The sequence below is a fragment of the Anopheles coustani genome, chromosome 2 (assembly GCF_943734705.1).
Source record: "Anopheles coustani chromosome 2, idAnoCousDA_361_x.2, whole genome shotgun sequence".
In the NCBI taxonomy this organism is placed as follows: domain Eukaryota; kingdom Metazoa; phylum Arthropoda; class Insecta; order Diptera; family Culicidae; genus Anopheles; species Anopheles coustani.
Window position 1 is genome coordinate 83542820 of NC_071289.1, and position 17963 is coordinate 83560782.

Sequence of the window (17963 nt, forward strand, 5' to 3'; positions counted from 1 at the left end):
GGAAACTACGAACACACGCATGTACGGAGTAGTAAAAAGTAAATATATACCGTAAAGCAGGCAACAACCTTGCCCTCTTTACACGATTTAGCAAAACAATTCCAACCGCACACGCAAATGTGTGGGCTGGTTACATTAGTTAATGCTCAAAATAGACAATCAATTGCTATAAACTAGTTTAACTGATGCGCTGAGAAAGGGTAAATTACTAGATATAGGTATTTTCAAACATCAGAGCCGCAAATACTACCACACACTACTGTCGCTTTTCTTTATTTCGTTTAAAAAAGTGCTTCACTTCAATTATGGTTTTGTTTCATCGTTCAGTTAATGGCACAAATTAATAATTCGATATGTTTGATTCGATCAAAGTCATCCGATTTTGTTCTCTGAAGTCACCACAAAGTCAAAGCTCGTTTAAAAATGCACCGAAAAGGATTAAATTACACAGAACACAGAATATGGTGAAATCTATAAAAATGTTTAAAAAGCAACATTGCAGTCTCTATTTACTTCAGAAAGAAATAAACTAATGTTAATTGATATATTTGATTTGGTTTTAAATATCAGAATGAGCAGGAATATATGCTTACCTTATCACAAACCCTCACAAATCCACTCAAAATGGTTAGTTTGGTGTGGGCAGTCGGTGGATTTCCACGCAAAGCCATGCTAACTAAATTATTTCCGAGATAAGTGGGTTTTCTTTGATTGTTTTGCGTGTCTACTCAATCGTTTATAGCATTTAAGCAATCAACAAGCGACCGTCACACGCAACGTATGAGATGTCTCTGGTGGTTTCAATGCGCGTTCCTTCATTGTTTGTTTCAACTAGTTAGTGTTGGAGCACTTGAGGCATCGGTATGGATTTATTTCGTCTGGTGAAAGCCGGCCTGGTGGTTTTATTAGTTTCCAGCGTTACCTCGACGTTGGTTTCCAGCTACGACAGCGAGCTGAACGAAATCAAACTCTACTACTACTCACCGTGGGAAGTTGCTCCCGGTCGTAGATTACCCGGTTCCGGTGGGTTCTAATGTTTGCCTTTCATTTCCGCATCAGCCTTCGTGCGACCGAGATTGACGTGGATGCTGCCGATAGTGCCATCCCGGAGTTCGAACACGCCCGCCAGCTGAAAGTGATCATCCACGGATGGAACGCGGACCGTGACCACGTGGCGACGGTGCCGATCCGGGCGGCATATCTCCTCCAGAGAGCGCACAACGTCCTCGTAGCCGACTGGGCCAACGTGTCCAGCCAACTGTATCCCGTGGCGCGCCAGTTGGTGTTGCCCGTGGGCTACCGTATCGGGAGTATTCTGGCACGGTTCTTGGAACGGTACGGCATCGCCCACGACCAGGTGCACCTCTTGGGCCACAGCCTGGGAGCGCACGTGGCCGGCAGCGTGGGACGATACTTCGGGGGGCGTTTGGGACGCATCACGGGCCTCGACCCGGCCGGGCCTCTCTTCGTGCAGCGGTCCCGTGATGCGATCGCGAGCGATACCGCCCGCTTTGTGGACGTCATCCACACCGATGGGCATTGGCTCGGGGAGGTGGTGGCGCGAGGGCACGTGGACTTCTACCCAAACCGGGGCCTACCACCCCAGCCCGGCTGCGAAACACTCGACGTGATAACTCTGCGTATGGAAAACAGTTTCCCCCCCCGAAAAAAAATCGGAAAACCCCATTAAAACTATGCGCTTTGTCCAATTTCATCCAAACCCGATTCGCAGACGGATGCAGCCACTATCGGTCGACGGGATTCTTCGCCGAGTCGATCCAACTGCCGGACAACTTCGTCGCCTGCGAGTGTGGGATGGAGGAAATTTTCGACCAGTACGCTGCGTGCCTTCCGAGCGCCCAGGGACCTCCGGTGAGAGCATGCACGCGCATGGGAGAAGCCGTCGACCCGGGGTAGGTGTGCCGGAGGAGTCGGAAGCGTTGGTTTTACGTTTTTATTTATGCCCATCCCATATCCGTTCCATAGCAGAGCACGTGGAACGTTTTTGCTCCAAACGTCCCGAGTGCCGCCGTACGGGATGGGCAATCGCACGGTGATGGAAGCCAGTGGTTAGACGCTGCTTTTTTAAATTGGTACATTTTGCGGTCGTTCGGACGCACGCATATCGTCGAACCATTGCCGAAGGTCTCGGTAATGCTTAACATAGCAACGTATAAGTGGAATAAACATCAGGATTAATGTGCTTTTAGAGGCAATTCTAGATAAACTGAAACCACTTATCCATCGCAGAAGCGCAAGGGAAAAGAACAAACAATCAACAAGATGATTAAAATAAATCATATCTTCTCAAGTACAACATGAAAGCTGGCGGGAAAACAAGGAATGAAAAATTCATTTTTGATGCATTTAGTATAGAATCATAATTGATATTTGTTGCCTTTTGCAGCGAAATTAAACCACATGCCAGATGTTCACCGGTTTCAAAAATGTTTTTTCTATGATCCAAATCAAGCAAACAATACTAACTTGCCGATTCGAAGGCCTCGTGTGAAGACCGCACCGACAGGCTGTATCGAGGAAAACTGTGTGAAATATTTTCTCCGAACCAGGCTTTACATTCTCCCATTAAATTGAATTGAATTCTTCTGAACTGTCGATGAATAGGAATACCACGATACAACGGAGGGAAAGGAGAGGAAGGCTTGATAACAGATAACAGAAAAACATGGCCAAGCGCAAAACAGATAAAATGTGATAGTGAATAGCTCTTTTAAACAACGAAAATAACATTCTCATATGGCAATAGCAAATAGAAAACGTATGTGTATCGGAATGTTTTGCCTGCAAATATTGGTAAAAGCTTTGTTACAAAAATAGTCGATGCTTTTATTGAACACTCGCACAATAATTCCACGAAAAGAAACCATCGTTGATCCGCTATCTGTTTGATTATTGTAACTTCGCTAGTTTCCGAGCATCTGCTAGCATTCAACATAAAGTTACAAAAATGCGTTTGGTAGGAATGATTCTGGTTTTGTTTCATCTTTTTGTTTCATGTCTTTTAACCTAGCTTATTTTCTACAACATACTCGTATATCTTTCTTTTTGTAACCTTATTACAACAATTCATTCAAAGTTTGGAAGTGTCTTCTCAAATCATACAGAGAACAAATTACTGACAGACACTTCCCCTTCCGGAAGCGTCGGACAGTACTGAGCATTCTGCTTTGTATGCTACCAACATTTTGGTCCTAGAAGGGTTTTGCTATCAAAAGCCCAATGTAAAATTCCTACCATGTAGGCATCGGCTCAGGGTAAATTCATAACTGGCGGCGAGTCGGCGTACTCTTTCCACAGGAGTGTTTCGGCCGTGCGATTCGTTGTGGTGGTTGTTGTGGTTGACAACATCGGCGTGCTCGGTCGTCTCAGCGCTAGGTTGCCGTAAGCTCGAAGAAGTTCTGCAAGACGTGTAAGTGGTTGTTCGGTAAATTAGGTAATTAGATTATCCTCCGGGTAACCCATAGAAAGGAAAGGCATGTAAGTGACATTAGCTAGCAAATCCTCATCTTCGTAATCAGTTCACACTTAATTACCACAAAAACGGTATCTAAATACTTTCACATTTATGTAAGCCATCTTTTTAGGCATGTGCGATAGATTCCATTAAATACTCCATCAGTTGAAACGCTCGTTAGCGCTCCCTTCAATAGTTTAATTAAATATAATCTCACAAGCTAAAGATCAAACAGTGACATGTATAGTAACAGGCTCTTGATCTAAACAGAGGAACAAATATATTATCCTCGTCATGGAAACATCCGCTAAAAACCCCTCTCGAAATTAATGGAGCCACGTGGATAGAAAATGCGTACCCTTTGCTACATAATACCTGATTGAGTACCGCAGCCACTGATCGCCTCCTGGTTTACTCGATTCTGTCGTTGCCTTCGAAACATTTCTATCACAGCTTTCCTGGAGGAGAAAAATGAAAAACCAAGGGAGTTGTCACTGTCAATTGCAGCTGCCTTTTTTTCGCGGCTCACGTCATAAAAAAGGCGTGTTACGGGTTTTTCCCTGTCAATGCTGCTTACCGAAAATTTTGCCCACTGATACAGTACAGGATAAAGTTGATGCCGAAGTTGGTGATGAAAAATATGTAAAAATAGTACTGCAGCAGTATCAAGTGATAGGAAGGCTGGGTCTGAAAAGATGGAAACAAACGGGGTACATTATTGATTCAATGCTAAAGAGAAACGTCATCGCGCTAAAAAGAAATGACTCTTTACTTTGTCGCTTTGATAAAAAGTTTACAAAACAGCCCTATGATCCATTTATATACCGTTAAAGTTCTGCCTGCTTTTTTCGCTTTGACTGTTTTTTCTGTTTTGTGATTGATGGCAAACTTGAAAAGCCCAGCTTGGAAAATCTGGCGCCCACACTCGGCCATTGGCTTTTCAAATGTCATCGTATTAAAACCATGCTGTTAACCAAATTAACCCTCTTCGCCATGGGATCGGATAGGCTTTCCCATTCAGGGTGAAATGAAACCTTTCTGGAAATTGAATAAAAACTGCATTACGGGACGTAATGGAAAGGAAAAAGGAATCTCATCGTTTTTTGCAGATTGGTATTTAGTACCATGATTGACCAACAGCAAGTCTGATTAACCCAATCTTTAAAAATAAACCCCCTTTCCTGCACTGAATTTGTTTTTCGGGACGGATACTTTGTGTTGGGTATTCTATGGAGTTGTTTTCATTTTAACGCTTACTTTGCATCATTTATTCTATGAAAATGTTTACATTTGCGCTTCAGTTGAATAGGCTTTTCTTCTATGCTATAAGCAGATTTTTCTGTGATTTTAAAAATACATCCGTACTAGAAAATGTTTACACAAAAAAGTGGAGTGCAAAAAAATCTTATTAAACTTTGAAACTACTGCTAAAGAATGGAACTCATTTGAAGAGTTACGTCTAAGGACAAAATTTTCATGAATTACTTAAATTATATGTAATGCAAATATGGTATTATTTTAGATGTCGCTTTAAACTAGCTTACCTCCACGAATGCACGGACCCGCATCACGTAACTCGGCAGGTTGAGACACACAAACACCGAGGACACCAGGAGCAGCATTTTGGTCACCTTCATCTGGGAATGCAGCATCCGGTTCTCTCCTGCGACAGCAAGCACGCGTTCCGAGTTCGTGAGCAGCGAATTGAAACAAACAAATAAACAACCATCCACACGGATGGAATTGCATGTTTTTGAACCAGAATTGTATGCGTTGCTATTCACTATTTAGGGGTTAGCTTACTCATGCTGGGGCGCCTCAGTATACCGTTGCGACCGTTCGGATGGGTCGAGAAGTACTGGAAGCTCATCTGCCGGCGGATTTCTAAATTCGACGGTTTTCTGCGGAAACGTGCCCGAACAAGGTTGTGTTTCCCACGAAAGCGTCCGTCGGAATGGGGGCCGAATGTTTGGCCAGTCCATATCGACAGGAATAACGGAGCACAAAACACAAACAAACGGGATTACATACGATACGAATGCCTTCTAAATTACCAACAACTACAAAGCCCCCCTTTTCATTACATACCTCTTGGGCAGCGTCATATTACGGCGCAATCCGGCAAAGCGCCACACGGTGAAGCTGGTGACCGAGTTGAGAACGACGATTATCGTGAATGGCACTACGAATACTATCACCGTATCGATGTAATTGAAAATCTCCATTTGGGCCTTTTGGGGGTAACGAAATGGATTACGAAAGACCGTACTTTAAAAGATAATCAAACTGAATACACAAAATATGGTTGAAGAGTCGGGAAGAAAAGGAAAAACACGCAAAAGGAACACTTCAGATTTGTCAGAAAAAAGGTTTGGTGGAACAATTGAGTGTAACATTCAATTCAATTTCAATAGCACAAAAGAGTTCAGGGGAGAAAATTAAAGTTTTCAACATTTCCTGGCTTCTCTCAAGAGATTCTTGAGACGATATTTTTAATAAGAGTCCTTCTCGTGTCCCTTTTAATCGAGTTTTTAATATTTGATGGGTTCGGCACTTGAAAATTGTTACTGATTTCATACGGGTCTGTTTTTTAATAAAAAGTTGCTCCCGCCTTTCAGAACATCGATAACCTGACCACGCTTTCCTGACCCAACATTACTTCTTCTCTTCTTCTTGGCGTAACGACCTCTTGGTCATGCCTGCCCGTTAAGGGCTTACGAGACTTGTTTCCCTGTTGTACGTGGATAGTCAGTCCTCTCGTACAGGGGAGGGTCCGGTCACGGTTCTGATTCGAACCCACGCCGTCGAGGTGGTAAGCCCCGGCGCTCATGGGCCGATTTTCTAACCGGCGCTACCGCTCGGCTGTCGCGGACCCCCTGACATCACTAAATGTAAAACTTCTCCCGCCAGTTGCAAATAATTCTCCTGCTTTTGATCTATGTGAAATAAATTTCGTAAAAGCATCAAATTCATCATGATGAAATACGCCAAATTGGGCCGAAAATTCCCGTAATGTACAGAACAGCATCCGTCACAGCACCAGCCCCATTCACCCAAGGCCAGACAATTGGTGCTCCGAACAACTCGACGGGCTTTGGACGAGGAAAATAAAGCAATAATTTTGCCATCTTCTTTTGCCAAATTATTTCTCCCCAGTCAACATTCCGCCCATGATGTACCCTCGTCCTTTGCGATATTTGAGTAAGAAAAATCACTCCGGCATTATACTATCTTTCGCTCGCTGGATTTCACGGCAAAGTGTGCACATCACGTTTAATGGGAACATTCGTATATGAGCACTCAGGGCTTAATTTTTATGGTCAAAAGATGGAGTACTTAATGCTTCAGTGATGAAAATCATGTCGTTTATGCTGTCGCCAGACCTAGTAGAACGCTAGACCGACATTGAAATATGGGAAACATTTCTTTGGTGTTATGCACTGTTTGACACCGGAACACCGTTTTCTACTTTAAGCTGCACACCAAGCCAAGTTGCAGCGTTTTTATTTTTTACCTACATTTTATATCTATTGTGCTATTCAATTTATACTTTTTGCATAGTTTTACAAGAACGTTGTATTAATACCAACTATTTCTTCAATGCACATACATGATGCCAACATAATAAGATGCATATGTCTTTTTACCGGTCATTAATGAATTAATAACGACGAGAGTAATGTCAATCTTGGGAAAAAGCATCAGCTTAAAAATAATGCACTTCAGCTTGTCCTTTTGGGAATAAAGTCATCTATTTTCGCTATCATAACTTACTTTATGTAAATACAAACTGCACGTGGAAGCACGACAAACTTTTGTTCTCTCCCATGGTGCTCCATACGGCACAAAGTATGATGATGATGGTGTTTGCATTTCAAATTCACGAAGAGCAACGGCGTGAGTTTAGAACGTGGCTCATCGTTTCGCCGGGGTTTTCAAAGTGTGTGTGTGTTTTTTTTTTACTACCGCGTTGGTTGCAATGGTTTTCCCTCTGAAAGCTTTCCCTAAACCCTCCGTAATGGTTTACTTGTTGTCCTTGTGAAGGAGTGGAATTGAAAACCTAGGGAGATTTGAATGTTACTGTTATGTAATGTTTAGAATTGTTGAAAAAGTTGCGAAATAACAAAGCATTTTAAATAAAATGACTTAAGAATTTAATTATTCATATTTTAAAACCTAATAATGATTCAAATGGTTTATCAAACGACGTTTTGATAAGTTTGGGTTGTTGGAGGTCAAACAAAAATTCGAATTCAATTATATTGCAATGTTGAACACATCAATCATACTGTTCCTATTTAACATTATAACAACAACATTAAGGTTCTATCTAAACATATTTAAATTGAAAACTTTAATGATTTAAATATGATTTGCCAACCATCAGCTATAAGTACTACAAAAAATATATGATTAAAACGTTGCTCTAGATTACCATTGCTTTAGACTATATTGTTAAAAGGATTTATAAACTTCGTATACTGGAGAAATATGCACTTCTCAAAAAAAATTAAATAGAATGGAACTGGTTTTAGATCTTTACAAAACCACAACTGCTTCCTTATGCCATCCAAAAATCACAAATCTTAATAATTAGGGTATTTCTTATAATCAACAAGTGAGCTTCTTAATTATGTGAAAAATATACTATTTTAAACAACATGCATCAAGCATTGTATAAATAGAAATGCTTCCGGGAATAAAGCTAGATACTTTGAAAGGAATTCAACATCATTGCCTAAAACAAAAGACGCTATTAACTCATTTCATGTGTATGTTATTATTAATTTGCTATTGAACAGGAACAATTGATACAAAGTGATTAAAAAATGCCTGGTTGTGTCTTATAGCATAGACAGGGAAAAGCATTTTCCGAATGTGAAGGAACACAATAACCTTTAAGAAAATACTGTTTATACAGTACATCGTACTACTCATTTCGTGTTTTTTTTATCCTATGCTCCTATGACGCAGTGTGACATGACATGAAAGAGTGCGTAATTCAATACTAAGCTGCTCCCACCATTAGCTCTAAACAAAACACCCGTTCCAAATTCGTTTACAACAATGCGTCTTGAGCGGATATCAATGAGGCCGGCTGCTGGATAGCGATGACGCCAGAGACGCCTCTCCCGTCGAAGGCGAACGACTCTACATCAAAACACGTTCATTTACCCCAAACCACCCAAAACACTTCACCCCCGGGGGGTGAGTCGAATCAGTCAACCCATCCGATCAAGCTTTAATTGTCATTTAATTTTGTTAACTGCGTACCGGGAATCGTCGGTGCCCGTCCATGATATGGTGGCGTTTTCACGCGTGGGCTGGGGATAAAACGAGAGAAAAGAATAAGAGCAGAAGAAGAAGCCCTCGATCCGGTCCGGGGGTTGGATGCATTAAACATGCTGCTTCCGGCCGACGGCCAATGTTATCGTGCGGTGAAGTGATAAATGGATGCCGGGTTCAATCGAACGAAACGGTAGCATCCCCAGAGGCGTAATGGGGGTTTCTTCTTCAATTGGTAATCTTGGTTTGAGGCGCTCTGGTTTGAATTGAAGAATGAAATACGCAGCTGAGCTGCCGGCGACCGGATTAGGCGCGAGCCAGTTGGGGACTTGCCGACGTTTCATATAACTCGAAACGTTGTGATAATAGAAGCGCATCTGCTGAGGTGTCAAAGAGATTTGCGTTATATCCTGTCTTCTGTAAAATGATTTTGCTACAGTTTGATAAAACTAATCTTTTTCACATGTTTTTTTAAATCGAAATGATGATGTACAATAAAATGTTCACTCTTTTACATCGAGAACTCACTTCTCCAAAGGATTTTCTATATTTTATAAATCAGGTCAAATCGATTGATTGAAGGCAATGCTTTTCCAGTTTGGAACACTTTGTTTTCAAATGCATTTGAATGTCGATTGTCCGGGGCCGGAAGAACCGGCGGGCGGATTATCCGTGGGTTCAAAACAGATAGTTTAAGAACTGCCATGAACTTTTCAAATGAATTCAAGATTGGTAGAAATTGTTTTAGTTCAATTATGAATCAAAATAAGTTTGTTTATCAATTATTCAATTGTCAACTTGCTGATTTTGGTAATTCACACACATTTTTGTTTGTTGAATTTCCTTCTCAATTCAACTATTGCACTATGAAAGTTCTACTGTAAATATGTGACAAAACACTGTCAAATCAATCAATGTCATTGAAGTAATGCCATCAGGCACCAAACCATGGAGATAGAAATTAATCCGAATTGTCCATCCAACGGATCGCTTGAAACACTTCACTTGAAAAACTCTTAAGAAACCCCGTTGCCAACTGGTGGCCTACAACCGGTGGTTGATCAAAATATTTGGCTCCAGCGTGCTCTCAATAACACCCGGCACGTTAACTGGTTCACCAAACATCCACTCCCCCTCACCGCCTACCTTGTACTCCTTCCGCAAGTCGCAGATGATCAGATTGTTGCGCTCGGAGAGCTGCGTCCCGGCGTAGAAGATGTACGGCACGCACAGCACGCTGCCGAACATCGTGAGGCAGGCGATAATGGTTTTGGCCCGGCGCACCGTGCACCAGCTCTGGCGCTTGAGCGGATACCGCACGACGATGAAGCGCTCGAAGGTGAAGGCCACGACGTACCAGACGGACAGGAAGCTGCTGACGCCGCTCATGTACGTGAACAGCTGACAGTACGGTTCGCGCGTGTAGATGTGCACCTGGAAGAAGTCCAGCCAGGTGACGAACAGTCCGAACAGGTACACCGTATCGCTGAGACCGAGCGCGGCCAGATAGTAGGACGAGGATAGCTTCCGCAGCTTGGTCTTGAAGAACACCAGCACCGAGAGGATGTTGCCGATGGTACCGAACAGCACGAGCGCCGGCACGTAGTAGAAGTTCAGGAAGTCGCCGATCTTCTCGAGAACCACCTCGGTCGCGGTTAGGTTGGAACCGGCCAGCCCGACCGCCGTCTCGGCCATCGTGGGGCTGATAGTCGGGGTATTCCTCATTCAGGTCGGCCGGGGTCGGCGGCAGGAGAGCTCCCACCCAACCTCAGGTTCACAAAACACTCGTAGAAATCACCCAATTGCACTTGGAACTTTGTTCACGGAGAAGCACTCAGCCGAACGTTGCATCATCCGATCACCGTGATCGATGGCCTGTTATCCGGGACGAAATCGAACACTCGATCGGCATACCCACTCGGGAAAGGATTCGAAAAATATTTCGCGGTTTTTCTTGGCAATCTTCACTACACTAAACTGCCCGTCCCGGTCACATGGTCACACACTCCACACACGACGATCACCCACGAGCTGACGACTAGCGGTTGCTTGTTTGCTGCCAAATTCGAGCCCGGCTTATCGGCAACTGAAGCGCACGGTCCAGCCGTAACATGCTAAATGGTTAATAGATTCACGTTCGACACGGCACATCCGTCGATTTCACGCCGACAGGCGAAGAGATGAACCACGGTAAACCCTCCCCGCCCACGGTTTGTCTCTTCCGCCCGACGAGTCTTCCGATTGCGCACGATCCAGCCCGCTCCCTACTCCAGCCTTTGCACGTTGGGTTCACGCGAACTGCGACCTTCGCGAGGGCTGCACATGCGCATCCTTACCCCCACTCCTCGGGCGGCCAGTGATGAAGCAGCATTCATCCGACGAGCTGGTCGCGGACGTGCCCGTCCTTATCCGTTCAGTGGCACATCGTAGTCCTCCGGGGACACAGGGTCAATTTCTGTTCCCGTTCACTTGCGCTTTAAAGGATCCGACACCGAAGGAAACATGCAACATTTCGTGCTACTGCTGGTGGTATGTGATGCCTTCGGGGCGACTTTAGGATGCCTTGGGTGGCAGATTCTAGACAAATTTTCGCTCATCAAATTTCCAGTGGAATTTACTTCACTCACTCAAAACTCTTCACTGCCTTCAAAAATGCTATTTCACTTCAAGCCGAAATTGAAGTGTGAAAATGGTAATCATCCGTCACCTACGCCCCTTTTCAACAAATGTGGTATTTTATGAGTTTTACAACAAACGCTTCAAAAGCTTGATTCTTTTTTATTATTCTCAGAAATATGATTAGTGGGAAACGGGTTGGTTTTATATTATTCACGGAATTATAATATTCAAATATTTTTAAATTTAGATCTATGACTTATTTGAATTTCAAATTACAATTGGAACCTTCCAGCAAGAAGTAACGAGCAAAAGTGCATCAATACAAACAGAAAAGGAATAAAGAGCGATAATTATTGTTATTATTTTTATTTATTTGATTTCAAGGTTATCTGGTCCGCTGGCCTTCATAACGCTGATTTCTAATATTACACATAAAACATTTGTTAATTGTATTCTAATGATATTCCATGCCGCACCTAACGACATATTGAAATCTAGTAACGCACAAAATCCATTATAATACAAGCACATCTGGAACACCGGTTCCTCCGTACAAAAGACAGTTCAACGAAACTCAGATTGCCGAGCGTTTGCCTTTCTCAACATTCTTGACGGGGCATAATGATCAATTTTTTTCTACCAGATCAGGAGCGTCGTCAGCACCTGAGATGAATTTTTGAACGAAGAGACAGTGTGAAATTTTCGTCCTATTTTCGAGAGAGTCGATTCCAAATAAGAAACAGCGAGTCGTATCTGGAGGACGGGGCATGCGATTCGACCATGGCAAACGATAATACAAGACACGTGTGGTCCGTCTCAATTTCATAAAAAATAAGATGGACTGAAATGAACGCCAAACCATGATAGTGCTTCCTTTTTTTAGTACAATCGAACGTAAAAGATGAAATGTAATCATTTGATGTTTAGTAAATTTATTCGAATATTTTGTCCAATCGTGGAAATATTTATTTCTGTTACAGGATTCTAAGTATTGGCATTAGCAACGCAAGATTTTCTTTCTTCTGGACGAAATTAATTGAAAATAATGACGACAGTTTTCTTGCACTTGCATATATAAAAAATATGTTTGTATATTTCTCAGCATCAGATAACACTTTTCACATGAAATTTGATTTCATTCTGAGTACATAACTTTAAACAATTGGCGTATAAACTCGGTTGATGTCACACTTCGATCATTGTGGTCATCCACATCACTTAGCTATTTGATAAAGTTAGTTATTTCAAAATCGCCCAGCTCTCGCCACGTTGTCGCGTCGGCGGTATCCGCAACGGTCGTATTTCGCCGCATCTTGGAACCGTTGGCGCGCAGGACGAACTCTGTGGGAGGTTGCAGAAAGAGGGGCGAGAAAGCGAGAAAAGTCATCATTTGCTGTACAATATCGCAGAACGGTTCAAAGGAAAACCCGCCCATGGGCTCTTCAAACTTACCCGTAACCTGCGTTCCAGAGGTGTGGTCGAGATTTATCTGCCGTTGACTACGCTTTTGAAACATGCCAAAAATCGCCTTCCTGTGGAGATAAACGAGGAAGCCCCCCAAGCGAAGAAAACGGTTACCTAGCAACGCAAGCGGAATATGGTTGCCATGCGTTCGTTACATCGAGAACACTTACCGGAAGTTTTGCCCACTGACGCAGTACAAGATAAAATTGATACCGAAATTGGTCATGAAAAGCAGCTGAAAGCAACTCTGCACCAGGTAGATGTATGTACTTGCATATTCTGTCTGCAAATGTTCAAAAAGTTGTATTAAGTAGTGTATGAATTTTAAAGTAAAAGGTGAAAAACTTGTTCCAATCGTAGTTGTCCATTTAATCATCTTAAAAGCTTCACTACGATTGACTGTAGGAGCAAATCGCTGAGAAATGAGAAAAGAAAACTACTGAAATGTATCCTAGAGAGTTGAGATGAACAACGAAAAATAGTAGCAAAGACCCGACAAAACTAAAGGAATGCAACCCTACACATAAGTGGTGGGAAAAAAGTTCGTCTAGTTTCTCAAACCCAGCGTCCTTCAATCCCTCACTTGGCGAGTTCCTAACGAGTCCTTACATTGCTTTTCTTACATCGTTAAAACAATGGGAAGCAGGCTAGCGAGATAACAAAGCAAGTTCGCAACCAACAAAAGCTGCTCCTACGTACCTCCAGATATATTTTCACTCGCATGATGTAGCTGGGCAGATTGAGGCAGACAAACACCGTCGACACGATAAGCAGCATTTTCGTAACCTTTATTTGTGAGTTCGCCACCCGGCTGCGGCCTAAAGGGAGTGATCGGAACGGGGAGTTTGTCAGCGGGGAGGAAACGGAATTTCGGTACAGCAGCGCAACTATCCGAACTATTGAGGCTTCGGCAAGCTGCGGTAAGGCCGGAAGGCATTCGAGGCGGTTTGGCCCTTCACGTCTCATACTTACTCAAGAACTGTATCTGCTGGACGGGTACGTTCCCATTGGCAAAGTGTTGGCTGTTGGATATGTTCAGCTGTCGTCGGGACTCACGCACGTTCGCACCGTAACTGGAAAGCGGAAAAAAAGGACAGGGCCATTCAGATTGGGCACTTCCGCCTGGGGGAGAGGGCCGGTGCCGTTTGGGGCTTGCATACCTCCGTGGGATGGTCATCGTGCGTCTTATGCTGGCAAACTTCCACACGGTCAGCGCGGTGATTGTGTTCAGCACAACGATTATGGTAAACGGAACTACAAACACCAAGATAAAGTCCAAAAAGTTGAACACCGCCGCCGGTTCCTGGGGTGACCGAGTAGAGTGGAGCATGCAAGAGGAGAAACGAAACATCACACATTTGCGTTCGTTGTTGTTGTATAGTTGTATCTCTTTATGACGTTGTTTCGATGTGCTCCGTGTCCTTCTTACCACAGTGTGGTCAGTTGAAGTAGTTGGATGGTAACATTCGCACGTACGCTTGAATGTTTAACGTTATCTTGTATCATTTCATTTTATGACCTGCCCAGATATGCTACATTGAACCAGTTTTTGCTTTCTTTTTTTAATTTGATTTTCTTTGAGTACTCGTATCTGCCTAGCCCACCAACTTGAACCAGAAATATATGTAGTTATTTGACAGTCCATGTGCGTGAGAATATTTATAGTACAGTGAAGTCTAGTCATATGTAGATTTACTTTTCATTTGGATATGCGTAATGATAGTAAGTCAAAATTATGGTTTGAAGAAAGTGTCAAAAACAACCCAACAAGATTGTTGTTAGTAGCATTTACCTTTTTACCAATTATAACAAAATTTAAGTGAAGTAAAAAAAATCAAACGCAAGAATCAAGCTTCAATATTTTTCAGTTATTGGGAGTTTAGACACTGTAAAGATTATTCTGTACATTTGTATACGTTTAGTTAATTTTTGATCGTAAAATTGCAATGTGAAATCATAAAAACATAAGATTACGCAGGGAATGTTTGAAAATTGAAAAAAAATTAAAATATCGGAAGATTTACACAAAACATATTTTAAACGTTTCGGTTCATTCAACGATGACCTAAGCAGTTTTTCTTTGCATCCCATAAACTACTGGGAATGAACTTGTTGGATTTTGCTTGAGTTTATGGGAAAAAATCATTCAAACTGTCTAAACAAACACATCACAGCTTTTCCCAGCTAACTTTCAAAAAATTATCCTCATCATGAACTTTAATTTCGTTATTAAGTTATATTTCATTTTTATATGAATCTTGTTAAAGCAGAAGTGCGACGTTGAACGTTAGAACTTTGCTATATAATTCCATCACCTATCAAAAGGACACTTTCAAACGCTCAAAAACAATTCACAAAAAACAGACATTCGGGCAAATGACGAAAAAAAAGTTTACTACATTTTTTCACAAATTTATAAATCTATATGGTTTACAAAGTTGCTCCAGAACATAGCATGACTAGCGTCGGAACGGAAAAATACCAGAAATCAACAACTCGCCGTTCGCGTCGACCACCGACGCTTCGTTTGTATGTGTCCATAAAGAAGTCCTTGATTGATAGCATCCTTTGGAAATGAATTCTAAAGGAATCTAATCCACTACCGGAAGGCCACGGGCATCAGGCGAACGTCCCAAGGGTTGCCGTTCCGTGCGCAGTGCTGGATGAACTTCAACAAAAAAATATAGCTGCAACACCAACGTACATCGGGACCTTCGCTGATTCTCTACTCTGGCTCCCGATACTTTATTTCCCTCATCGGAAGCAATTCCGTGGCACAATGTGAACCACCAGAACAAATCGGGCGTATATGTATGGAAATGGTGTGTGGCAATAATGTAAACTTTTTTTCCTATGCTGCATGATTTTGTTTCCTCTCGTGATGTTCAGTTTCGGACAGCTTCCAATATACCCAATTCCCATAACACTACTGCATGTTTCCTCACACCACGTCACTATTCCCACGGCACTCACTTTGTACTCCTGCACGATATCGCAGAGCGTTTCGTTCAAGGCGGTGGAGAATTGCGGTGCGGCGAAGAAAAAAATCGGCAAGCTGACGAAAATGCCGGCCACGGTGAGGGAGAGGATGACGATCTTGGCCCGCCGCACCGTGCACATCGTTTGGCGCCGGAGCGGGTACATGACGGCGATGAAGCGCTCCACCGTGAAGGCCACCACGAACCAGACGGACAGGAAGCAGCTGAGCGTGCTGGAGAAGGTGAAGAAGCGGCAGTATAGCTCCTGCATGTAGATCTTAATGTCGATCATCGACAGCCACGCCACGAACTGGCAGACCAGGTAGTAGGTGTCGCTGAGACCGAGGGCGGCCAGATAGTAGGACGACGATAGCTTCCGCAGCTTGGTCTTGAAGAACACCAGCACCGAGAGGATGTTGCCGATGCTGCCGAACAGCACGAGCGCCGGGACGTAGTAGAAGTTGATCGTGTTAATCACCTCGAAGTAGTATTGAAACAGTTGGACCTCCTCGGACAGCGGCACCAGCGATGCGTCCGGTAGCGGGGGCTGCTGCAGTGTGGTCTGATGGTAAAGGGTGGAACCGTTGCCAGCCAGCACACTCGAGGCCGTCGTCAACCCCGGCAGCTGTCCGTAGGTGTTGTACGAGTTTAGCAACCGCACACTGGCCGTGGGGTCATCCATCAGCCCAACGCGGTCGCTGGTGGGATCCGCTTGCAGACCACCACTTACATTCAGGCGATTCGCCAGCAGCAACATCTGCTGCACGGACCGATCATAACCGTAATCCTCTCGAAGGGCGGTCCCGCCAGCATGGACACCATCGTTAAACATATCACCAGCTACTGGAACCGTCAACCTACGGCTTATCCTGTCGACCGCTCCGTCGACCGTGTGCTTCCTTTTACCGGAAGCAAGACGGACGAGGCTTTTCTAACATTTTTTTTCACACCAGTATATAATACTATCATCACCACCACCACCACCACCACCACCACCCATCAACGCACTGACCACCTTTGGCACGACCTTCTATCCAGTAATCAGTGCTGAATGTTTCCCTACGGGGTTTTTCTTTTTGATTATGGACCAACCCAAGGGAAAACAAAAACACGAGTAAACAAAATCACTCTATCACTCGTTCAATTTCACTGCTGAAACAGCATTTCTTACATAGAGGAGGAAAAAACATATCGGGCGTAAAAAAGAAATGCTTCACCATCGGAGGTCGAAGATAAACCAATTTCGTCCCGTTACGTAGTTCCGGAAGCTCCTGACAAACAAACGGACGCACGTATCCCGGTCCCGACACGCTTGCACTGTACCCGATATCTGACTGGCGGCAGGACACTTGCCACGAAACCGATAAACACCGGAATTGCTGGTCGTGGTTCACGGCATGTTCATGCGTTGGCATTGATGCCAGGGGTGGGGATGATTCATTCCGAATGGGAAAACCCGAAGGCTACAAACGAAGGTGCAGTTGGGTCTAAGAATCCTTCCGGCCTACTCGGTGTTTGGAGAGTGAATTACAAGTTGAGTTTTCCCATGGATGCCGAGTGCAAAGAGAGTGGGGATGATTCATTCTGGGCAGTATTTTTTTTCACTGCTCCTAAAGACAAACGAAAAAAGGAAAAACACTTCCGAATAAGAAACCTTTTCCATTTGAGAGGAATTCCAAAAGTGTCGTAGAGGAAAAATAAAAACTACGGTTCACATTTCGATCGAGTGTTAAAGATTAGGTTACGGCCTTTGATACAAGTGATTTTATTTGAAAATATATCTGAATTCCACTTGAAATTCCCACCTTTAACGATAATTTTCAACAACCTGCTTTACTGGGAAGGCTAATGGATAGGTTTACGTTAGCAATTTCAGCACCGACCAACCATTCAATTTACGCGTGCAAGATCATGACCCGGGCGGCTTTCGACTCCTGAATTCCGTAGAATCCTATCGCGGCAAGGCTATCGGAACATCCATCACGTCGTTGACAGATAATTTGCGGCTACATGGCACCAGTAGCGCACGTCGACACCATGCGGGCCTACCTGAGACCGAGTTTTCGAGTGGGTGCCCACATGCCCATCGCAGCAAAAGGTCATGAATACGTACTTTCACCTTCCAGGTACGTGGCAATCTG

The 17963-nt window shown here is 43.5% G+C and overlaps 2 protein-coding genes across 2 annotated transcripts; both read right to left on the reverse strand.

Moving 5' to 3' along the window:
* Window positions 1–3270: 3270 nt before the first annotated feature.
* LOC131265192 (thyrotropin-releasing hormone receptor-like) lies at window positions 3271–10456 on the reverse strand. Its single transcript, XM_058267453.1, has 7 exons — window positions 9908–10456; window positions 5564–5706; window positions 5279–5376; window positions 5020–5138; window positions 4053–4162; window positions 3851–3933; window positions 3271–3419 (listed from the first exon to the last, which is right to left on the reverse strand). The coding sequence occupies exons 1-7, from the start codon at window positions 10454–10456 to the stop codon at window positions 3271–3273; spliced, it is 1251 nt and encodes a 416-aa protein (XP_058123436.1).
* Window positions 10457–12483: 2027 nt separating this feature from the next.
* On the reverse strand, window positions 12484–16654 carry LOC131265193 (growth hormone secretagogue receptor type 1-like). The gene is made up of 7 exons (XM_058267454.1): window positions 15818–16654; window positions 14005–14147; window positions 13817–13917; window positions 13544–13662; window positions 13015–13127; window positions 12833–12912; window positions 12484–12721 (listed from the first exon to the last, which is right to left on the reverse strand). Exons 1-7 carry the CDS (start codon window positions 16652–16654, stop codon window positions 12603–12605), a joined length of 1512 nt encoding a protein of 503 aa, XP_058123437.1. The 3' UTR covers window positions 12484–12602.
* Window positions 16655–17963: the final 1309 nt, after the last annotated feature.